Source organism: Podarcis cretensis, assembly GCF_951804945.1.
Source record: "Podarcis cretensis genome assembly, chromosome: 8".
In the NCBI taxonomy this organism is placed as follows: Eukaryota; Metazoa; Chordata; class Lepidosauria; order Squamata; family Lacertidae; genus Podarcis; species Podarcis cretensis.
Genome location: NC_137177.1, coordinates 70,467,389 through 70,491,408, shown reverse-complemented (window position 1 = coordinate 70,491,408; position 24,020 = coordinate 70,467,389). Strand labels below are relative to the sequence as shown.

The window sequence follows — 24,020 nt, the reverse complement described above, 5'->3', positions numbered from 1 at the left end:
ATTGATGTGGCATTTATTGGATTCGACGCTGAGCTCTCCTCCCCCCCCCCCATGGCTAATGCTTTTTAAAGTTATTTAGCTCCCCTGTGGATCTCTGTAAACTGCTTTGAGCACTGCTGTGATGCTCCAACAGATCACTTCCAGAGGCATATGGCTCTTGGGAAGTAAGGTTCCTTACCCCTGGGCTGCTTGTTTGAAATGACGGGTTACATTTTTCAAACAAACAAACCAGCCTACTAACTGAGAAAACTGCAGGAGTAAAGTGGCAAAATCTGAAGCGGTATACGGTATATTTGCATTAAGTGCCAGATTTATGTATAAGCTAAACAAGCTATAGCTTAGCGCCCCACCCTCTTGCCCCCCCCCCAAAAAAAATGTAAAGGGAAAAAAACCTGGATGTACGTTTCCAAAATACAGTGGTACCTCGGATTACAGACGCTTCAGGTTACAGACTCCGCTAACCCAGAAATAGTACCTCGGGTTAAGAACTTTGCTTCAGGATGAGAACAGAAATCACGCAGAAGCGGTGTGGTGGCAGCAGGAGGCCCCATTAGCTAAAGTGGTGCTTCAGGTTAAGAACAGTTTCAGGTTAAGAATGGACCTCCGGAACGAATTAAGTTCCTAACCCGAGGTACCACTGTACAAGATAAAAAACAAATAAAATAAAACCTACATACAGCAACAGTGTTTTGTGTTGTATAGGCTCCTATGATGTAAGTAATGGGCCCCTCCTGCTAGCCTGCTCCCTAAAATATCACTGCTTTGCTCATGTCTATATATAGGGTGCCTGCATTCTGCATGGACTGGTTCACGGCAACATGTGCAAATGGCTTTAGATACCTATTAGGTCCATAAATTACCATATAGCATATATTCAGCACAAAAAACCAGTAACAATTTGTTGTTGACAAAGGACAGCTGGACATATAAAGGGCCCCATTACCTTCAGTAGCTTAGGGCCTCATCAAACCTAAATCTGACCCTGCCTGCATTCAGTTATCCCTGTTCACATGTGAGAACAGAACCATGCATGTGTGGAAAAGTTGGAGTAGGGGCAACTTTGTCCAACGACATTCGTCGTTGTGTCCGACCGCACCCACTGTTGTGAATGAAATTTAGCTGGTGACAAGCTGGTATGTTGATCAAAAAGCCACATTTCCATAACACAACAGGTCCCTGCAGTGGGAAAGGAACATTGGAACACAGGACAGAGGCGCCAGCATTACAACTGTGAAAACCAAGACAACACAGCCCATGTCTGAATGCGCCCGGTGTTGCCACAGTAGCGCAACAAAATCAGGACAGCCACACCGCCTGGGACATTTGTGATATGAAGAGTCCCAGGATTTCAGCAGGAAGTGAAAGGAAATGCCCAAATTGGAAACGAAGCTGTATGCCCGTCCTAAAACGTTTGCACATGCAAATGGTATTGAAAGCAGGTTTGCTCAGGTATAATCATGAGCACAAATCTCAGGTAGCGCAATGGGTCAGTGTGCCTAGCTGTTAAGCAGAAGGTTGGTGGTTCAAGCCCACTCAGGGATGGCTGTGGGCAGGATTCGTGCGTTGCCAGGCATTGGACTGGATGACCCTCGGGAGTCCCTTCCAATTCTACAATTGAATACAGAATAAGAAAAATGCCTGGAGGGAACTGCTCCCTTTTGGTTAATAATTTATTCACCCCACACTTTCCAACCTACAAAAAAGCTCCCTTAACTTCAGTGGATTTGTCGAGTACTTGAACCCTCTCACATGCTTGATTCCCTCTCACAGAGCATTGACAACCTAGGAGCATCCTTGGACTTCAACCCTAGACCTATTTACTTGGGAATGAACCCCACTGAACTCAGCAGGACTTGTTTCTAAGTAGACATGAGCAGGATTGCATTTCTGAGGTTGCCACTCCTCTCCACTTAAAGACATCAAAAGGAGTCATGTGTGGTTTGTGTGTGGTTTTTGTTTATTAAGGGCACAGCTCCGTGGTCCCCCCCTTCCACTGTCTCTCGCACAGCACTGCGGCGCAGGATCCCCCTCCCTGCGCCAGCTTCACGCGCTCAGAATCAGCGGCTGTTGCTCCTCGGCCATTTCCTCGCCTGGCGAGATCTCGTAGACAACGCAGAGGGACGAATACAGGCAGCCGACAAAGGAGACCACGCTGGAAAAGTACATCACCCCGTTGGCGCTGCCCACGGCAGCTGTCAAAGGCCCCATCACTATGGAGACGAGGATCTGCGCCAGGAAATACTGGCAGCTCAGGAGGGAAATGTCCACCCCCATGCCTCTTTTGGTGCCATCTTCATTCGATCCCGCGAACTGTTCAGGGGACAGGGGAAAAAGCCTCTGGTTGGAAAACGGTTTCTGGCACCCCTTGGGAGTGGTGGGACGGAAGGCAGGGAGGACAGCCATTTTGGAGGGCTGCAGGTTCCCCTTCCTTCCTCTACGTCCCTCAACCCACAGTGCCAAGTATATTTTTGATACCCATGAGATGGAAACCCCCCCCCCAAGCGATACATTGGGGGCTGCCAAACCCGAGGCTCACCTTTTTACTCTGGTAGTAGTCACACAGCAGCGAGTACGGAAGCGTGCAGAGTGTCGAAAACAAAATCCCGTAAGTGACGCACAGCGATAAAATGACGTAGACGTTCCGCGACAGCGTCGCCAGTCCTGTGCCAAGCCCGAAGGCGAGGTAGGCTATAAAATACAGTGTGCGGATGCTGAAATATTCCTCCAGTTTTTCCAGGGAGGCTGTGGAATGAAAAGGAAGGACATTGACTATTCTCTCGAGCAGATCCGGTGGGTTTTGCTGTGGCCTGAGGGGCAACTCAGGTGATTGTATTTTAGTGTTCTGTTGGAAGCCGCCCAGAGTGGCTGGGGAAACCCAAGCAGATGGTGGGGTATAAATAATAAATTGTTGTTGTTGTTGTTGTTATATAACTTCAACGCGGGGGGGCAGGGGGAGATGGGAGACCCTCTAGAAGTTGTGAGGCTCCAACTTCCTTCACCCTCAGCCAGTAATACTAACGTTCAGTAATGATGGGCATCACCTCTCCTTTAAACATTCATGAGAGCCAGTGTGGTGTAGTGGTTAAGAGCAGTAGTCTCGTAATCTGGGGAACCGGGTTCACGTCTTCGCTCCTCCACATGCAGCTGCAGGGTGACCTTGGGCCAGTCACACTTCTTTGAAGTCTCTCAGCCCCACCCACCTCACAGAATGTTTGTTGTGGGGGAGGAAGGGAAAGGAGAATGTTAGCCGCTTTGAGACTCCTTCGGGTAGTGATAAAGCGGGATATCAAATCCAAACTCTTCTTCTTCTTCTTCTTCATCATCTGTTTTGGCACTTTCTCTACAGTGCTCTTAAGGCAGAGGTTGGATGGCCATCTCGTATATGATTGAGATTACTCCATTGCAGGGGGTTGGCCTACGTGACCCTCTGGGTCCCTTCCAACTCTACAACCCTATGATTCAAAACTGCTGCTATTTACATGCGTGTTGGACTGCAGCCTGCCATAACAGTGAGTGGGGAATCCAGATGTTGCTTTCAAACATGGGGTGATGGGAGCTGGAGCCCAGCAATGTCTGGAGGGCAACAGTTCCCCCATCCCTGCCATTGTGTGTAAGAAATTGTTGTTTTGGTGTGGCAGCACCCACCCTTTGGAACTCCCTGCCTATTGACAGAAGTGGAGAGTGGCGAAGCTGGGCTTGCAGCAGCAGGGCAGAGAGAGAGAGACAGGGTGTCAGGGTGGCATGGGCAAGCTTCAAAAGTTTGTCAAGAAGAAAGGGGGATGCTTGCAGAATACTCTCCCCAGGAAGGCACGCCTGGGGCCATCTTTCATTCTAGGCTCAGCAGAGTATCTTTGGCGAGGAGTAAGGGGAGGGGGAGGGAACGCGGGTGGCACTGTGGGTTAAACAACTGAGCCTAGGACTTGCCAATCAGAAGGTCGGCAGTTCGAATCCCCACAACGGGGTGAGCTCCCGTTGCTCAGTCCCTGCTCCTGCCAACCTAGCAGTTCGAAAGCACGTCAAAGTGCAAGTAGATAAATAGGTACCGCTCCAGTGTTTCGTGTGCTGCTCTGGTTCTCCAGAAGTGGCTTGGTCATGCTGGCCACATGACCTGGAAGCTGTACGCCGGCTCCCTCGGCCCGTAAAGCGAAATGAGCGGCGCAACCCCAGAGTCGGTCATGACTGGACCTAATGGTCAGGGGTCCCTTTACCTTTACCTTAAGGGGAGGTGGGCTGTGGGCAGGGGGTTCAGGGGTGGGTGGGAAGGGCAAACTGAGTAGGAGCATCAGCCCCGTGTGTTTATGCATTCACATACATGAATGTGCGCAGATGTTACACAAAGCCACGGCGATGTCCAAAACCAGACAGCATGTGCCCTGCAAAAAAAGGTCTCCATGGTGAAGGCCGGAGAGGTTTTGTACCTGAATAGAAGGCGGCGCTGAACGCATAGATACACATGCCCCAGCAGCCCATGGTGACTCCGGCGTTGTACTTCTGATACTCTGCAGAATCGTGAGAGGCTTTGGGGTCCCCTTGGAAGACCACCTCCCCCATGAAGTCGGTATAGAACAAGAGCATCCCTTCGAAGGAGAGCCAGCCTGGGGGAGGAATTGGAAGACAGTGAAGGAGGCGGCACAGTTTGGAAGGCGAGAAAATCAAGCAGCGGTTATGCAAGGCAGCCTGCTTCCAAGGACTTGGCAACCCTGGGGCTATATAGAGAAGCAGTGATTTGTATAAAAGAAAATTTTGGAAATTGATTAACCCTTGCAGAAAGCCAGTCCCTACTTGCATGGGGCTCTTTGACATCTGCCCTGAAGTTTTTCTGATGGCACCACTACCGCTTAACTTGCAGTCTCACCCATTCCACAATGCTGGCACTGTTGTTAACATTTGCTAATTGATAATATAGCCTCTGGAGGGACGCAGGTGGCGCTATGGGTTAAAGCCTCAGCGCCTAGGGCTTGCCGATCGAAAGGTCGGCGGTTCGAATCCCTGCGGCGGGGTGCGCTCCCGCTGCTTGGTCCCAGCGCCTGCCAACCTAGCAGTTCGAAAGCACCTCCGGGTGCAAGTAGATAAATAGGGACCGCTTACCAGCGGGAAGGTAAACGGCGTTTCCGTGTGCGGCTCTGGCTCTGGCCAGAGCAGCGATGTCACGCTGGCCACGTGACCCGGAAGTGTCTCCGGACAGCGCTGGCCCCTGGCCTCTTAAGTGAGATGGGCGCACAACCCCAGAGTCTGTCAAGACTGGCCCGTACGGGCAGGGGTACCTTTACCTTTTACCTTAATATAGCCTCTACTATGAATTAGGTACCAGGTTGCATCCCTAAGGTTCTCCCCACTAGTTTGAAATTGTAAGGCCAAAAAGGCTGTAGATTCTTTTAACCCTCAGCTCTTTCGTGTGTTCCTCTCTCTTCCATGCTATTCGGGAAATGGCTTTTCCAGAACAATCAAGACAGCATGCTTAAACTACCGTAAATCAGCCAGTGTCACACATCCAACAAATAACTGTGAAAGTGGCAAATAATAATTTGAATGGGATGCAAATAAAAGCCAACAAAAGGATAAAGGAGAAACTCAGCTCAGTACACATTTGAAGATGAATCTGCCAAATTTTCACTTTCTTAAATAATATGCGAGCCAGAACACAACTATCCTTCACAATTCATACTTATCCACATTCTGCATTGCAGTTCTCACAACAATATATACAGACATGCATGTATTATGGCAAAGTGTGCATTTAAAGATGTGTCCATTTTTAAAAATCATTATTTGAATGCAAATAGCTGAAAAAATTGGAGAACTGAATTTAAGATTGGAAAAAAATAAGGAACTGAGAGAATCAAAATGGACAGAGCCTCCCATCCCTGTGCTGACAGTTTCAGGTGCCCAGAAAATGTATTTTGTCCACTACGGGTAATAGGTTTCAAAACACATACAGACAGACACATTTTATCCAGTAGCTCTGTTTGGCAGCAATCAGCCAAAATCGGGGCCTCATCTTGGGCAAACGTTGAAGACCAGCAAGTGGTCCTGCAAAACCACTGCTTTGGAGGCATGTGAAGTCTTGGGACCACAAATGTGCAAATATAGCCAAAAGCAGGAGCAACTCACAGGTTTACCTAGGAAGTGATTGATGCAGAGGTTCCTCAAGGGTTTGGGCATCCGGCAGATGGTTGAGCAAAGGAGCTTCATTGAAAGTGGCTGCTCAGACAGTTCGCTCGATCCGTTCAATTCGCTCTCGTACTTGACCCCGTTCAGCAAAATGTTTGCTACCTGCACCGCAAAGAGGATGCCCTGGTCGGCATACAAAAACGTACAAGCAACATGGAACGGGAGCTGAGCAGGAAGAGCAAAACGTCTCTGGCATAGCTCCGGAGTAAGATATTCCTCCTCCTCTGCTCATCTTTTTTTCCAGACTTGATTTACAGTGATGTTTCCCCAGTAAAATGCACTTGTGCGCCCCCAGCATGTCTGTGTGGAAAGTGCTGTTGAGCTTTTCAGGGATACTGTACCCTTAATTAGAAACTTCCTCCACCCGCCTTTGGCTTTCAATGGCTTTCTGTGCAGTTCAGCCCAGCGTAAACTGATGAATTGCCCCTTTATTACCCCATAATTAAGTAAGTCCCTGTTCCCCACAAGGACAAAACATTTCATTGCAGGAGAACAGGAATAATGGGAGGGAATCAGCGGCCAAAGCTCCACCCTGTGGAGCAGGATTTAACCTATTAAGGATAAGAGAGGAGGTTGATTAAACAGCTGAACCAACCTGGAAACCATTATAGACAGAATCAGCAAGAAGGAAGCTTCTAACAAGTTGCAGGGGCCTTTTGCTGAACTTGACTACTAAATAACCATTTTCACCACTCACCTGTTGGCTGAAGGTTACGTTCCTTCTCCTACTGCTCTCGGGGAGATTCCCTGTGATAATATCCGGGATGGCTAAAGTCTGCGGTCTTTTCAGGATTCCCGACGACCGTGGTTTTATTGCGTCCAGGGAACCCACCCTCAGGCAGTCTCCCTCTGGCCCAAGCACCCCGACATTCTCTCCTGCTTCCAAGGTGGCACTTTCGTGGCAGTGGAATCCTTCAGGGGCCCTAGGGAGGCTGACGCTGATGCCCTGCTGGGGCAAGCTAGCCGGGATGCTCAAGTAGCCATCGTGCCCTGCCGTGAAGCAGTCGATGAGCACGCTGTCGATATTCGAGGTTCCGAAAGATGAGGCGAACTCGCTCAGCCCCGTCAAGGAGTTGTCCCGGCTGATGAGGCTGCCGTACTTGGGCGTGAGGGGGCTGAGTGGGGAAATGGGGCTCGTGAAACTGGCGTACAAACGGACGGGGTTCTGGGCCGCGAGGTTTTCGTTCCCGCAGTCCTCGAAGAGAAGGGGTGGCGAAGGAGGAAGAGGGAAGTTGGGGCTCTTCATCACTTTCTTCAGCTTGCTGAAAGACTGCAAGGGCCTTTCGGGAATACTGACCAAAGTCAAGACAGTCGCTAGCGTCAGCGTGATTGAGGTAAAAATGTAAATGACCCGGAGCTGGCCCCCTACCGCCCTGCCGAAGCCATTGTGGTCCCAGTTGATTCCTCCCACAACGTAGCCAAAGCCACCTCCAAGACCTGCCAAGGGGGGAAGAGAACAAAGTTGAAATCGCCTCTCACAGGCACTTACGAAGCTGCCTTATGACAGTTCAGGCCATTGGTCCATTTAGCTTAGTATTGCCTACACTGTCAGGCAGCAGCTCTCCAGGCTTTCAAACAGGGGGTGGACTGGATGACCTGTTGGGTCACTTCCAATGCTACGATTCCATGATTGTAGAGTTCTCTCACAGCCCTATCTGGAGATGCACGTGGAGAGGCAGTGTGGTTTAGTGGTTAGTGTGTCGGACTAGGACCCGGAGACTGGGCCATGCAGTCTCTTAGCCTAACCCCCTTCACAGGGTTAGGATAATATGGATGGGGGAGAACCACGGACACCACCTTTAGATCCTTGGAGGAGAGGTAGGGTATAAATGTAATACATAAATGCCCAGAGACTTAAGAGGCTGAGCTACGATGAATCATAAAATTGCCCAGCTCAAGTCTCACCTCTGCCATGAACATGCCTAGATGTCCTTAGACCCACATTTTCTTCCTCTTAGCTTTATCTGCCCATCTGATAATGCAGACCTATCTTTCAGTGTTGCTGTAAGCAGTGCTTTTTTTCTTTTCTGGGGGTACGCATACCCCTAAACATTTTGAGAATCTAAGTCTGGCCTCATTGTGGGGCAGTATTTCAATATGAGTAGGAAAATGAGAGTACCCCTAAACATTTGTTTAGAAAAAAAGCACTGGCTATAAGGATTATTTAAATGACTTCAATTTAGTTAAGCTCAAGGCAGCATACATGGTTCTGCACACACCCAGCCACCCTGTGAAGTAGGCTGAGCTCAGAGATACCAGCAGACCCAAGGGTGCCAAGCAAAGTGTGGATTTGAACCCAGATCTCCCATACGCTATACTGGCTCACACTTTACAGCAAAATAATATGTGTTATGTCATCAGAACACTAAAAAATCACCAACTACAGTGGTACCTCGGGTTACATACACTTCAGGTTACATACGCTTCAGGTTACAGACTCCGCTAACCCAGAAATAGTACCTTGGGTTAAGAACTTTGCTTCAGGATAAGAACAGAAATTGGGCAGCAGCGGCACGGCTGCAGCAGGAGGCCCCATTAGCTAAAGTGGTATCTCAGGTTAAAAACAGTTTCAGGTTAAGAACGGACCTCTGGAACGAATTAAGTATGTAACCAGAGGTACCACTGTACATTTAAGATCTTATCCTCCAGTTTGCTTTTTCCTCCTCCCTCCCGTTCCCTTTTTCCTTGCTTGTTGTGGACATTTCAGTTTGTGAGGGGCAGAACTGCCTCAGCAGCCGCTCTGGGCGTCTTTTCAGCTAGAGGGCCAGGTCTAAATCCTGAAAATAAGCAAATGCCCAGCACTGCCACTGCTGATATGCCGAAAACCTCACCAGCTAGCAGCGCGTGCATGTTGAGTCCTCGGTCCTGATCTGACGGGCTGCACACATCCATCATGTAGGCGTGGCTGGGGTTGTCTGCAGAGTCAGCACAGAAGTCCATCAGAATGACTCCGCAGATGGTGAATGCAATTCCCCACTTGTGGTCACTCACAGTGTCGGTCAAGGCCGTGCCCATATCCCTGCCGTTCAGCATCAGCGAAAGGCCCAACAACGCCCCTGAGGAGGAGGAGGAACCAAATCAAGGCAGTCAGAAAACAGCAAAGAAGGCTCGGGTTCAAGTTGGTACTTTTTCATGAGCCAACAGATTGGTTGCGTTCCCTTCTGGGCAACTTTCCAGGGGTCACATGGCCAGTGGCAGATGGAACAACAGTTGTAAATGCTGCCTTGGATCTGGAAACCAAGCCTTATGAAGAACGGTTGGGGGAGTTGGGTCAAACAAAGCATCTACAGTGGATGCTCGGGTTGCGAACGTGATCTGTGCGGGATGCACATTCACAACCCACAGTGTTCGCAACCCACATCTGTGCACGCGCAGTTTACGATTCGGCGCTTCTGTGCATGTGCAAAGCACAATTTAGCTCTTCTGCTCATGCACGACTACCAAAACCCGGAACAGGTCACTTCCGGGTTTTGGTGGTCCGTAACCCGAAGAAACGCAACCTGAAGCGGCTGAAACCCAAGGTATGACTGTATTTACCAATTGCGAGGACCAGGATGAAGGGTCTCCTCCGTCCAAAAGGTGAAGTGCACCTGTCGCTCCAGGCTCCCAGCAGGGGCTGCAGCAGGAAACCTGGAAGAGAGAAGAAGGGAGATGGGTCATTCCCCCATATGTGGTGGAAATGTAAAAAAAAGGGGGGGCAAAAAAAGCTAAAGGCTTTTGGGAAATGATATATAATGAAATGAAGAAAATGTTTAAATGGGTTATTCCCAAAAGACCGGAAGCTTTCCTTGCAGGTATAATAGGGACAGAAGTTCCAAAGAAGATGACTAAACTATTTATGTATGTGAAAACAGCAGCTAGAATATTATAATCACAGAGATGAAAAGAAGAGAAGGTTCCGACAAAAAAGGAATGGCTTCTAAAATAATTTCATTTACTTATTTATTTGTTTATTTTATATTATTTATACCCCACCCATCTGGCTGGGTTTCCCCAGTCACTCTGGGTGGCTTCCAACAAAAGATTAAAATACAATAATTCATCAAATATTAAAAACTTCCCTAAACAGGGCTGCCTTCAGATGCAGAAATGGCAAATACGACAGCAAAATTTAAAGATAAAAATGACAAACTTTTCACAAAAGAATGGAGGCCTTTTGGGAACAATTTTTTTTTAAAATAAACCACCATAGTCAAATGAAATCATCAGCAGGATTCAAGATAAAAGCAACAGAAGGAAAACGCCAAGATAACAGTAAATGGAGAAACTTTTAGTAATAGATAAAGTTATAATACAGTAGAAAATGTTTCAGTGGAAACACTGTGGGGGGGATTTATGAAACAATATGGATATGGAATTTACTGTGGAAATGTTTGAAAATTTCAATAAAAAATTATATTGCCAAAAAGAGAGAGAGGGAGGGAGAGAGAGAGAGTTAGAAAGACGAGTGTCATTCAGCACTTTCTGACCACGGAGAGCAAGACAGAGGTCTCAGCTAAAGGCCAATCTGGGTTGGGCGGCACCAGTTCAGCCTGTGACTGGGGACCAGCAGGAGGGGAATGCCCTTAGGAACATCGCAAGTCCATGCAACCAAGCCCTTCTCAGAGCAGACCCATCAGAATGAATGACACTGAGCTGGCTGCCCCCTTGACTTCAATGGACTGTTGACTAAGTAGAACTAGCATTGGACACAACCCAGCCACGGTTCGCTTTGCCAAGTCCCACCAGTTCCCAGAGCAGTTAACCTCTCTTCCTGAGGATCGGGGCCCCAGCACTCACCCAATATTGGGCTGATGAACCAGACCATTCCATACAGCTGATCTGGCAAGCCCATCTGGAGCAAGACAGGCGTCACGTAGGCGGTCTCCATGGCATAGCTGAACTCGATCCCGAAGAGAATGCACCCATTGAACAACAGTTCCCAGAAGGACCTCTGCGGGTGAATCTCGCTAAAGTGGACCTGGTCGATGGGGCAAGGGGTGTTGGGCGGCGGGGGAGGGGAAGGCCGGATGTGTTTCCTCCTCTTTGGGTGCCGCTTGAAGTTGTTGGCCCGGTGGCTGATGTGGCGGGTGACGGATCCGGCATAACATGCCAACTGGGACCTCCACAGTTCCTGAGATGACAATGTGGGGAAGAGGGTGTCGCTGGAAGGGCTCGCCGTGGTGGGAGGAATCATCGTGGATTTTGCCTACGAAGAAAAGCTGGCACTTTATCTTTACTTATTATTGGCAACATTTTCCAGCTGCCCTAAATCAGACAGGCTTGCAATACGGAGTGGAAGTTTCAGCTGCACAGATCTGCCTTCCTGCAGAGCAAGGGGTTGGACTAGATGACAAGTGGACATCCATCCCAAGTCTACAGGTGGGGTTTTGGGTTTTGGGGTTTTGTTTTGGGCAGGGGTATTCTGCAACGTGGCATCGGTCGCATCCAAACCATACTTTTAAAGCACGTTGGGTCACAGTCAACAAAACAGCTGTGCTAGCTTTGAGCCAGCACAATGAGTTCCTCTAGTGCAAAGTTACCCAAACTTGGGTCTCCAGCTGGTTTTGGACTACAGTTCCCATCATTCCTGTGGGAATGTTGAGGATAGTAGGAGAGGATATATTGATTAGTATCAACCTTCCTCACTCTCACTAGTGAGCTAGTAGCAGGGCACATTCCCTTGTACGTAGCAGGAAGCTAATTGATAGATCCGTTAGAACCTTTTGAGTTAAGCAATCCAGTCTGGCTTGTCCAGATTGGGTTGTTCCTGGTAAATCCCCTCTGTTCCCTCATAAAAACAATACAGGGGGTGGGGAAATAAACCTGAAAATTCATTTGTCCTTCTATCTCCGGATCCAAAAGAGTAGAAACTTAAAAAAAGAAAAGAAAAAAGCTTAAGATTCACGAAAAGAGCCCTGAGTATAAATATGTAGTCTAGACACCCTCATAGGCTAAGGCTCAGTCTAGTGGATTATTCTAATCTGTGGGATAAAACCCTCAGTCACTGCCGTTCACTCTCTGTGAAGGCAAAAGTCCACAGCACACCTTAAAATTCCACCACATTTCCCTCTCTTAACCACCATCATTCAAACACCCCCCTCCCTCCATCCCTTTTGGAGCTAAAACAGGCAGGTAAGGCGGCGCCCACCCCATCTCTTTTAGCAAGGAGGGCCTGGTCTCAAAGATCTTAGGAAGCAGGCTGGCAATGATTCAGTAGGAAATGGATTTACCTGTATTAGGATAGATGGTGGAGCATCCTTCCAATAATAATAAGAATTAAAAATAATATTTACAATAATGCCTGCAATTTTCCCCGGGATCCTTGGATTGGCGGCGGCAGGCTCGCTCTCCGTCCTCTCTCTCTCCCTCTCTTCCTGCCCCCCTGCACTAGGATCCTGCGTTTCTGGCTGGGGAGGAGGCTGGGTGATGTCACTGTGTCTCCTGCCCTGCCTTTCCCCCAGCCCTGCAGAAACGCATCCGCCTTCTCTCCACCTCGTCCACCCCGTGCCTTAAAGAGGCAGGAGCCAGGGATGCGATTCAGCATCCTGCTGCACGGGTACCCAACGGCGGAGGGCAGGAAATGGATTGGTTGAAAGACGGGAGGGGAGGCGCGCGCGCGCGCACACACACACACACACACACACACACACACGGAAAAGTCTCTGCTGAGGGAGGATCCAGATTCAGGTATGCTTTGGACAGCACGGGAGGTGTTTGCTGAGAACTGGGTACCGAGGCAATCGCTGGATTGTATCCCTACAAAACCCTTTTTCTAAAAAAAGAAAAGGAAAGTTTGGATTCTGTTGACTCCAGAATCAGTGCCGGATTTACGCATAAGCTAAACAAGCTATAGCTTAGGGCCCCATTCTCTTGGGGGCCCCCAAAAAAATTAAAGGGAAAAAAAACCCTAGAGGTACATTTCCAAAATATAAGATTAAAAAAAGAAATAAAATAAAACCTACATACAGCAACAGTGTTTTGTGTTGTGTAAACTCTTGAGAGTCCCATGGACTGCAAGAAGATCAAACTTAACCATTCTTAGGGAAATCAGCCCTGAGTGCTCACTGGAAGGACAAACGGTGAAGCTGAGGCTCCAGTACTTTGGCCAGCTCATGAGAAGAGAAGACTCCCTGGAAAAGACCTTGATGTTGGGAAAGATGGAGGGTACAAGGAGAAGGGGACGACAGAAAACAAGATGGTTAGACAGTGTTCTCGAAGCTACGAAGAGTCGGACATGACTAAACAACAGGCCTCCTTTGTTTTTAATATAACTTTATTAATTTAAAATAAATACATTTATGAAAAACAGACATACATACAAGTAAACAAACATACAATCAATCAATCAATCAAACAAATAGCAGAAAAATCAAACAAACCACCACACTATAAGATATAAGAAGATTAATATAATACAGTGAGATTAATTGGAAGTCAGTTTTAAATTTCTTCTCTATAAATTTTATAATTGTTTTCAATACCAGGAGTATATATGATGATAATTATAATTATAATTATACAACAAGGCTCCTATGATGTAAGTAATAGACCCTGCCTGCTAGCCTGCTCCCTAAAATATCGCTATTAATATACTTCTTAATTGTATTTCAGTTCAACAATTACTTTGATAAAATACACATTTTGTTACGTGCAAATGGCTTTAGATACCTATTAGGTCCATAAATTACCATATAGCATATATCCAACATAAAAAACAGTGACAATTTGTTGTTGACAAAGGACAGCTGGACATATAAAGGGCCCCATTACCTTCAGTAGCTCAGGGCCTCATCAAACCTAAATCCAGGCCTGTCCAGAATGATGATGAGGAAGAGCTGTAGCCCAGTGGCAGAGCATCATCCAAAGGTCCCAGGTTCAATTCCCTTCTGGCTTCTCCAGGTAAGCCCAGGAGAGGCCCCTGCCTGAAATCCTGGGCAGTTGCTGCCAAGTCCGTGTTGGCAATACTGAGCTAGATGAATCAATGATCTAACTCAGTGTGATGCAGCTTCATGTGTTCCTATTATACAGCCCCCCATCCATATGGAGGTTTTACCAGGTGATTCGGAATGTATGCTCCTTTTCCATAACAAACTGTGCCAAAAAAGAGTCTCACAAATACATTTTTAAAACCCTTTCCTATCAAAATGCATAGCATAGCTGGGGAGGGAAGCTGCATCCCCATAAGACAAAATCAACAATTGAATAACTCTAGAACAAATTCTACATCACCTTGCCAACAAAGGTCCATATAGTTAAAGCTATGGTTTTCCCAGTAGTGATGTATGGAAGTGAGAGCTGGACCATAAAGAAGGCTGATCGCCGAAGAATTGATGCTTTTGAATTATGATGCTGGAGGAGACTCTTGAGAGTCCCATGGACTGCAAGAAGATCAAACCTATCCATTCCTAAAGAAATCAGCCCTGAGTGCTCACTGGAAGGACAGATCCTGAAGCTGAGGCTCCAATACTTTGGCCACCTCATTAGAAGAGAAGACTCCCTGGAAAAGACCCTGATGTTGGGAAAGATGGAGGGCACAAGGAGAAGGGGACGACAGAGGACAAGATGGTTGGACAGCGTTCTCGAAGCTACAAACATGAGTCTGACCAAACTGCGGGAAGCAGTGGAAGACAGGAGTGCCTGGCGTGCTCTGGTCCATGGGGTCACGAAGAGTCGGACACGACTAAACGACTAAAGAACAACAACAACAACAAAACAAATTCATTAGGTAGTGAAGTAATCCAGATTAAGCACGCAGGTGGCAAATGTGACATGAAGCCTGGCAACCTGAACCCCGGTGTAACCACTTGCAGATGATCTCAAAGTACCTGGAGACAGTCTGATTGTGCAGCTAACACAGCAGTTTGACTTCGCCAACCAAAATGCATGTTCTTTCCATTTCCACAAGGGGGAACATGCTGGCTTTTACCAGCTTTCCTCTCAAAGTCCTTTCCACTTAGATCTGCTGGTCACCTTCTGGTCTACCGGTTCCAAGAAGAAAAGTGTGGTGTGTGTGTGTGATGTTGTGAAGGAAAATTCCCAGTTGAGCCTGGAATGGAGATCCCGGGCATGGCAGTGGCAACAGACATCCTGGCGATGGGACTGGGAGGGCTGGGCTTTTTGCTTCTCGTTCTGGGCGCCGGAGCAGATTGCTGGAGGGTAAGAAACAAATTAAGAGGACTTTAAAGCTGGGAAGGGGGCGGGGGGGGGGTCAGAATCTGTGTTGTGCCAAATACCTGCCCTTTGGTTTCCTTGGTTCTTTTCATTTTTTCCTGCTTCATCTGTGGGTAGGGATGCACAAACCTGTCTGATTTCAATTTCCAAAGGCAAACTTTAAGTTCCGAAACGAGATGTTAAGTGCAATGTAGCCAACCTTTGCGCTTCTTCTGATTTTGCAGGGCTGTTCTCCTCCATGCAAGGTGTAGATAGCATACACTAGATCGCAGAAGTCCCAAGCACTGACAAGATATGGTGCCTCCCCCCGCCATGTGCAATTAAAAATAAAAACAATACTGAAACATAGAATAAAATTGTACTACAGTGGTACCTCGGATTAAGTACTTAATTCATTCTGGAGGTCCATTCTTAACCTGAAACTGTTTTTAACCTGAGGCATCACTTTAGCTAATGGGGCCTCTCACTGCTGCTGCACCGCCAGAGCATGATTTTTGTTCTCATCCTGAAGCAAAGTTCTTAACCCAAGGTACTATTTCTGGGTTAGTGGAGTCTGTAACCTGAAGCATATGTAACCCAAGGTACCACTGTATTTGTAATGTCACAGAACTCGTATGTATGCCGAAATGCACATGCATGTATGTCATTTGTGACACGCAACAGGATCTGATTTCCTCTCATTAGTTTGATCTGTGTTAGGAGGAACACTCCCTGGATTAGGAGGAGATAAGTAATAAAAAGAGAAGAGGAATAATGAGGGAAGTATTTGTAGTGGAGTATAAGGAAGCCCAACAAAGGTCTGATTTTCCCCATGATGATTACTTAGAAGCTTTTTATTTTTTGGAAATCTCAAATGTTAAATTACTTCCCAAAAGAAATACATTTGTGTGTGTGTGTGTGTGTGTGTGTGTGTGTGTGCACCCCTGCTTTGCTGGTACCTGAAACATGTGCTTAATCAGTCCATTGGGCAATCTAGCACTGTGTTCTACAAGACGAAGACACAAAGTCCTTCTGGGAAATTCTTCACCTTGGATCAGCTTCAGAGCCATTCCCTCATCCCAGCATACAAAATTTTCTTGGTCCCCCTTTCCCTCTCTGAAGAAATTGAAAACTTGCTTGATAGAAGAACTGGAGGGGTGCTTGGCTTGTGCTGTTGTCAGACCCAAGGCCTGGTTGCTATAGGAACGTTAAGCTCTGGGGAAAACATACCGCAGCGGCGAGGGCCGGTGTACTCCTGGAAAGGTCAAACCTGCTTCTGGTGACTTTGATAAAGAGGGGCCAGTGCCCCCAGCTTTGCCCTTGCTGGGTAAACACTGGCCACGGGAGCCATCGCCGCTTCTTCCTTTCTTCGTTGCTGAACCTTCTCCGGTTGTTGGATGCACAGGAGCCTGCTCTGTCAAACGTATTTACTAATATTTATAAAAGTGAGCTGCCTGTGTGTGAGAAAGATACAGACAGACATACAGACAGACAGACAGACAGACAAAAGAGAGAGTGTGGGCTGTGAGGATGAGAGTGCCTGAGACACAGGACAGTCAGAACATGATAACATAAGAGCCTACTGGATATGGCCAATAAATAGCCCATCTGGCCCAGCCTCCTGTTCTCACAGTGGTCAGCCAGATTCCTCAAATGGGAAACCTGCCCTGCAGGACCTGCGCACAAGAACCCTCTCGCCCTTCCTGTGGTTTTCAGCCACTGGTATTCAGAAGCATTGATGCCTCTGACCATGGTGGCAGAACGCAGCCACCATGGATAGCAGCCATTGATCGTCTTCTCCTCCAAGAGGTTCTCCAATCCTCTTTGAAAGCTATCCAAGTATGGCGGCCACCACTGCCTCCTGCAGGAGCAAGTTCCACAGATTACGCACTGTGTGAAGAAGTTACCGTATTTTTTGCTCTATAAGACTCACTTTTTCCCTCCTAAAAAGTAAGGGGAAATGTGTGTGCGTCTTATGGAGTGAATGCAGGCTGCACAGCTATCCCAGAAGCCAGAACAGCAAGAGGGATTGCTGCTTTCAGTGATCCCTCTTGCTGTTCTGGCTTCTGAGATTCAGATTATTTTTCTTCTTGGTTTCCTCCTCCAAAAACTAGGTGCGTCTTGTGGTCTGGTGCGTCTTATAGAGCAAAAAATATGATATTCTCAACTGTCCTGGTCTGTGGACCCGCTGAATGGGGTTCATCAACAGCCCGTGGTCTGCAGGCCCCTGCTTAAGAACCTCTAATTAAAAAATTAGTTCTCGAAGTCTCTCTCCACCCAACCCCCAATCCTTCCTCCCTGCTCACCTTCCTTCTTTCTTACAACGAGTCCAGAGTGCAGTCCTGGGTGTCTTCATCTTCCTCCTTAGTCTCAGCGTTGAACTCAAGGGGGGGAATGGGGACAAAACTAGAATGAGTTGGCTCTGCCTGCCATGCCCTCTGGTGCCACCTACTGTTGGCCTCCCTACCTTCTATCCTACCAGACCTCATGGGCACCAGCCTCCACTGACTACAGTTCCCACCACCCCAGTTCATTAGCCATGCTTGGGGCTGAAGGGTGCTTCAGGGAGTCCAACCACATCTGGAGAGCCTCAGGTTCTTTCCATCCTCGAATAAGGGACAGATTCCCTCCTGCCACAATCCTGAGGCTCCAACCAATTGGAGGGGCGGGCAGCCTGGGTACAACTGAGTTAGTCCACCAACACCTTTCTACTCAACTCCATCTCACTTCACCTCACCTGTCTGTACAAAAACCCCGGCGGTGCCTCATTCCTGCACAGAACATTTCTTCTCTCTTCCCTTCTCTAGCAAGATGCCAAGGACCCCCTGTCTTCGGTAGGGCTGAGTGCCCGGTGCCGGGGGTTGTGGAGTGAGTGTGTGTTTGATAACGTCGCTGACCTCTGGACCTGTGACATCCCAATCTCCTATCTCAGTGAGCATCCAGGTGAGGAAAATAAACCAGGTCCACCTAGTTGGAGCAGGTTGCAAAGGTGGACAGGACACACGGGAAGCTGCCCTGTACCATTAGTCCATCTAGCTCAATAATACCAGCACTGGCTGGCACTGGTTCTCCAAAGTTTCAGACAGCAGTTTCCCCCCAGCCTCACCTGCAGTTTTTCGGGGATTGAACCTGGGATCAGAGGCTCCCAGTCAAAGATGCAGTTCTAAGACTCTCAGCTCAGTTATTGCCAGTGGGTTTATTCCATAAGTCACAACAATGGCCAAACAGTGGTCAGGTTACAAGGTGTGCGGGTCACCAGTCTCCAGGTGGAAATTGCTAAATGTCCTGGAAAATCCAGTCATATGGCAACCCATGTTGGGAGTGAAGTTTCCCACGTTGGGCAAAAGATTCCTACATTGCAGGGGGGTTGGACTAGATGGTCTTAGTGGTCTCTTCCAACTCAACAGTTCTATTATTCTAACCCAGAGGAGGTTTTTGAGAGAAGGGGGAGAGGTTTTGTTGTTGTTGCTGTCATTATTAAAGAAGTGAGCATCAGAAACCCCACAGCAAAATTTGCCTGCAGTCTACCATTAAACTCTGATCTCCTTTCAAGGTGCCTTCCATGTTCTAAAGTCTTGTTCTCTCTCAATTCTTCACCCCATCCCACCAGCTGTTCTCGTGGTCACTCGGGTCTTGGTGATCCTCTCTGCCTTTCTGACTCTTTCTGCCATACCTCCCTTTATTGCTGGCATGAAATGTACCAAGCTAATGCGCAACAGAGTCCTTCAGAAACAGAAGTTCTCCCTGGCTGCTGGCATCCTGTTCCTCTTAGGAGGTAAGCACAGCCTTGCCTTGTTTCAGGTTGGGGCAGAATAGTACTCGATCTAGACCTTGCCTTCCACAGTCTTGTTTGTAGGGTGCCTCCTTCCTCTTCCTTTTTACATTAGTCCCGCATTAAAGCCTTTAACAGCAACCAAAAAACAGAGGAACCCTCCAGATGCCCTTTTATTCCACATTCATGATGATTTGTGCTCACAATGGTATTGGGGTGGTTAAACCCAATCCCGCATTTATGGCTCTCTGCACCTGCAACTTCTTGCAGTCTGAACAGCTGTAATGATGAAGCAGTGCAGATTGCTCAAAATAAGTAAATGTAAGTTGAAAGAGAGTAATATGTGGAAGTATAGGGTTGTCTCCAACTAAGTCCTACTCAGAGCAGACCCAGGGCCGGATTTAGGTTTGATGAGGCCCTAAGCTACTGAAGGTAATGGGGCCCTTTATATGTCCAGCTGGCCTTTGTCAACAACAAATTGTCACTGTTTTTTGTGTTGAATATATGCTATATGGTAGTTCATGGACCTTTAAATTGGGGGGGGAGGGGCAAGAGAGTGGGGCCCTAAGCTATAGCTTGTTTAGCTTATACGTAAATCTGGCACTGAGCAGACCCATTGAACTAAGTTGGTCATGCTGTTATTCAGATTAGGACTAGCACTGAATATGACCCTGATTCATAGGATGATGTTCTAGAATATGACGAAGAGATCTCGCCCTTCCAGAATTCAGTGTGACACCAAGGATGGGCACATCTGCCAATTTCGGTTTTTTACAGGCTCTCATTCCCCCTTCCCCCAATTGTAGTGCACATTTCTCCTACTATTCGCTTTTTTTTTTTTACCATTTCCAATTTTGCCTAATCCGCACCTTTTTTTTGCAGAGCAATTTCCCCCCAATATAATGCATTTGTAGGTTTCTCCTCCTTCCCAATATCATATACACTTTTGTAAACATTACTTGGCTCAAGAAATACATTGCAAGATCCAGTGAAGCGCGAATTTCTAAGGATGGCTGTATTCTTGAATTGTTTTAGAAAGCCATTGTGGTTAAGAGCGTAATGGTTAGAAATGTTGGACTAAGACCTGGAAGACCTGGGTTCGAATCCCTCAGCTCACTGCGTAACCTTGGGCCAGCCACTGTCCTTTAGCCTAAACTACCTCACAGGGTGGTTCTGAGGATATGATCAGCAGCTGGAGAACAATGTATGCCACCTTAAGCTCCATTGAGGAAAGGTGGGATAGAAATGTAAAAATAAAAGTGGGTAGGTTCACCTTTCAATGCAGATTAAATAAAAACCCACCCTGATCCCTGTATGAAGTGGAGGTCAGTCTAGTGTTGATCCTACTCAGAATAGACACATTGAAATTCATGGGCCCAAGTTGGCATTGTCTATTTATTGCAGTGGTAATAAAAGTTAGCTAGGTGGATACACATCAGCCGGAGGTGTGTGCACAGCTATTTTTCAAAAAAAGAGAAAGCTTAAAATTCTATTTATCCTTAGAGGAGATATTAGAGGACATCTGAAGGCAGCCCTGTTTAGGGAAGCTTTTAATGTTTAATAGACTATAGTATTTTAATATTCTGTTAGAAGCCGCCCACAGTGGCTGGGGAAACCCAGCCAAATGGGCGGGGTATAAATAAATTATTATTATTATTATTATTACAGTGGTACCTCGGGTTACAGCGCTTCAGGTTACAGACTCCGCTAACCCAGAAATATTACCTTGGGTTAAGAACTTTGCTTCAGGATGAGAACAGAAATTGTGCTCCGGCGGCGCGGCGGCAGCAGGAGGCCCCATTAGCTAAAGTGGTGCTTCAGGTTAAGAACAGTTTCAGGTTAAGAACGGACCTCTGGAAAGAATTAAGTACTTAACCCAAAGTACCACTGTATTATTATTATTATTAAGGAAGCCACGGCAGCTGGAAACTCTAATGTGGAATGGTCTCCCTTTCACAGGGCTCTCTGGAGTGGTTGCTTCACTGTGGTATGGCATCGACACCGTTCAAAAGTATAAGCTTGAGGTAAGTAAGGTAGCCTAAAAGAACATATGAACAGAAGAATCATAGAACTGTAGAGTTGCAAGGAACCACATGAGGGTCGTCTAGTCCAACCCCCTGCCTTGTGGTAATCTTCTGCCCTACATGGGGCTCAAACCCACCACCCTGAGATTAAGAGTCTCGAGCTTTACCGACTGAGATATATGGCAGAAGCTGCCTTATGCCAGAGTCTGCTAGCTGACTGACACCAGCTCTCAATGAAGGGAGTCTTTCCCTGCCCAGCTTGGCGATGGCTAGATTTGAACCTGGGACCTTCCTGCATGCAAAGTAGGTGCTCTACCACACAGTTGTGGCCATTCCCCAATGGGAATGGAGTTTAGTATAGAACGTCTTGGAAGCTACATGGATTCTTTAGGGCATTCCCCATCCACCTCCTACCTTGATTGGCTGCAGTTCCCTGGGGTCTCAGGCCTTTCCCAGAAGTACCTGAGATGTCAGGATTTGAACCTGGGACTTTCTACCCGCAAAGCCCTACAAGTGAGAATTTTTTTATGGTAATCAACACATGCTTTTAAAATGTGCTGCTCCCACCCGGTTCGATGCCTGCAGAGTGTCCGGGATCGCTCACCATCTCTTTTTTTGTAATATTTTTATTGCTTTTCCATTTTCAAAATTTAAGCATAATCTTATTATCCACATTGTTTTTTGCTCTTCTGAGCCGAATCAACTCCCCTCCCTCCTGTCTCACGGCTTTCAAAGTTCACACATATATCATATCGTTCATACATCTTCCATTTTACATATTTCTCATTCAACTTATCTCCATGTTCAAATAAATAAAAAAGGTAATAACCATTATCATTACAAGATTTCTTACAACCCTACTAGTGTTGGTAAATGTTTACAATGAGCCTTCAAATATTGTGCAAATTTACTCCAGCCTTTTAGGAAAGCTTGATCATGCTGGTTTCGGATTTTCCCGGTCAGCTTTGCCAATTCCACATAGTCCACCATTTTCATCTGCTACTCTTCAATCGTTGGTACTTCTTGTTGCTTCCATTTTGGGGCTAAAGGAGTCCTTGCTGCAGTAGTAGCATACATGAACAATTTATGATACCCTTTGGTATTTCTTCACCTACTATACCTAATAAAAATGCTTCCTGGTTGTTGTTTTTTTAAGAAAAGGGATTGCTCACCATCCCAGTTCTCTTTCAGGTCAGCTTGGGCATCCCTGGCGTGACTTACGAGCTTGGCTACTCCTATTGGATGGCTGCCGCAGGCGCCGCTTGTGCCACTTCCGGCGGTGCCTTACTGATCGCTGCCAACTGCCTCGATGCCCAGGCGCCGAAGAGAAAGCAGAACCTTCTCTGCAGCCCACTGACCTCCAAAGGGCCACAAACCTATCTATGAAGAAGGAGTCCAGCCCTCTCTCCACTGACAAACCAACCGTTGGCTTTCTAGCAAATTTGATTGTAAAGGCTGCTGGGGATTATAGCTCTGTGAGGGGGGAAACTACAGTTTCTGGGCTTCTCTAGTGGAAGCCATATGCTTTAAATGCCACGTGCTTTAAAAGCTACCGTATTTTTCGCTCTATTGGACGCAGTTTTTCCCCTCCAAAAATTGAGGGGAAATGTGTGTGCGTCCTATGGAGCAAATGCAGGCTTCTGCCATAGCCGCGCGCAACCCCTCCGGCAGGGAGAAGCTGCACGGGGCTATGGCTTCTTTAGCCCCACGCAGCGTCTCCCGCCAAGGAGAGGCTGCAGGGGGCTAAAGGGGAAGGCAAAGCAGTGAGCGGGATCCATCCCGCTCGCTGCCTTGCCTTCTTCCATAGCTGCGCACAACCCCTCCGCAAGGAGAGGCTGCAGGGGGCTAAAGGGGAAGCCAAAGCAGCGAGCAGGATCCATCCCGCTCGCTGCCTTGCCTTCTTCCATAGCTGCGCGCAACCCCTACGCAAGGAGAGGCTGCAGGGGGTTAAAGGGGAAGCCAAAGCAGCGAGCGGGATCCATCCCGCTCGCTGCCTTGCCTTCTTCCATAGCTGTGCGCAACCTCTCCGGCAAGGAGAGGCTGCAGGGGGCTAAAGGGGAAGCCAAAGCAGCGAGCAGGATCCATCCCGCTCGCTGCCTTGCCTTCTTCCATAGCTGCGCGCAACCTCTCCGGCAAGGAGAGGCTGCACGGGGCTAAAGGGGAAGCCAAAGCAGCGAGCAGGATCCATCCCGCTCGCTGCCTTGCCTTCTTCCATAGCTGCGCGCAACCCCTCCGCAAGGAGAGGCTGCACGGGGCTATGGATTCTTTAGCCCCACGCAGCCTCTCCCGGGAGGGAGAGGCTGCAGGGGGCTAAAGGGGAAGGCAAAGCAGCGAGCGGGATCCATCCCGCTCGCTGCCTCGCCTTCTTCCATAGCTGTGCGCAACCTCTCCGGCAGGGAGAGGTTGTGTGCAGCCTGTACGCTGCTCTTTGGGGCTGGGGGGAGAGGAAATATTATTTTCCTTGATTTCCCCCCCCCCTAAAAACTGGGTGCGCCCTATGGTCCGGTGCGCCCTATGGTGCGAAAAATACGGTATATGGTTTATGAAGCGGGTGTGACCATAAAGCAAGATTCCAATTAAACCAGAAGCAGCTGGCTGGTTGGATTGCATTGTGTCTTTTCTGCATCATCAGACTGGTCTTCGCACTTGCTTACTGATTGGTAGCAGGGCCAACCGGGGAGCAGCCAGAAGGACCACATGGCCTTGGTCTCAAGCTCAAAAGGGGGCTCAGATTTAGCCATGCATTCGTTCCATTTCTGTCGCATTTGAGAAGTTTTGCAAATTTGTTTTTAAGTGCTGAAAGGTGACACATTATCCTCCCTTGGAGCTGCAAATATATAAAAAAAGGGAGTTGTGATTTGGCAAAAGACATCCAGTATTTAATGATGGGTGAAGCTGTCCATTTTGGTTCTCTCCGTTTC

At 47.7% G+C, this 24,020-nt stretch overlaps 2 protein-coding genes across 5 annotated transcripts; one reads left to right on the top strand and one right to left on the bottom strand.

The window, feature by feature from the left end:
- Positions 1-1,390: 1,390 nt before the first annotated feature.
- On the bottom strand, positions 1,391-12,519 carry SLC45A1 (solute carrier family 45 member 1). Of its 2 annotated transcripts, none has more exons than XM_079986925.1 (9): positions 12,447-12,519; positions 10,951-11,359; positions 9,709-9,801; positions 9,003-9,227; positions 6,869-7,608; positions 6,120-6,273; positions 4,419-4,595; positions 2,537-2,742; positions 1,391-2,310 (listed from the first exon to the last, which is right to left on the bottom strand). In XM_079986925.1, the coding sequence occupies exons 2-9, from the start codon at positions 11,345-11,347 to the stop codon at positions 2,044-2,046; spliced, it is 2,259 nt and encodes a 752-aa protein (XP_079843051.1). In that variant the 5' UTR covers positions 11,348-11,359; positions 12,447-12,519; the 3' UTR covers positions 1,391-2,043. The 2 variants fall into 2 exon arrangements, with proteins under 2 accessions (XP_079843051.1, XP_079843050.1); XM_079986924.1 differs by having other exon boundaries at positions 12,384-12,485.
- On the top strand, positions 3,419-22,645 carry LOC307222167 (claudin-16-like). 3 transcript variants are annotated; one of them, XM_079987325.1, is made up of 5 exons: positions 3,419-3,509; positions 18,111-18,246; positions 18,914-19,078; positions 21,035-21,099; positions 22,291-22,645. In XM_079987325.1, exons 1-5 carry the CDS (start codon positions 3,480-3,482, stop codon positions 22,483-22,485), a joined length of 591 nt encoding a protein of 196 aa, XP_079843451.1. In that variant the 5' UTR covers positions 3,419-3,479; the 3' UTR covers positions 22,486-22,645. The 3 variants fall into 3 exon arrangements, with proteins under 3 accessions (XP_079843451.1, XP_079843449.1, XP_079843450.1); XM_079987323.1 differs by lacking the exon at positions 3,419-3,509 and adding an exon at positions 14,949-15,309; XM_079987324.1 differs by lacking the exon at positions 3,419-3,509 and adding an exon at positions 16,573-16,748.
- Positions 22,646-24,020: the final 1,375 nt, after the last annotated feature.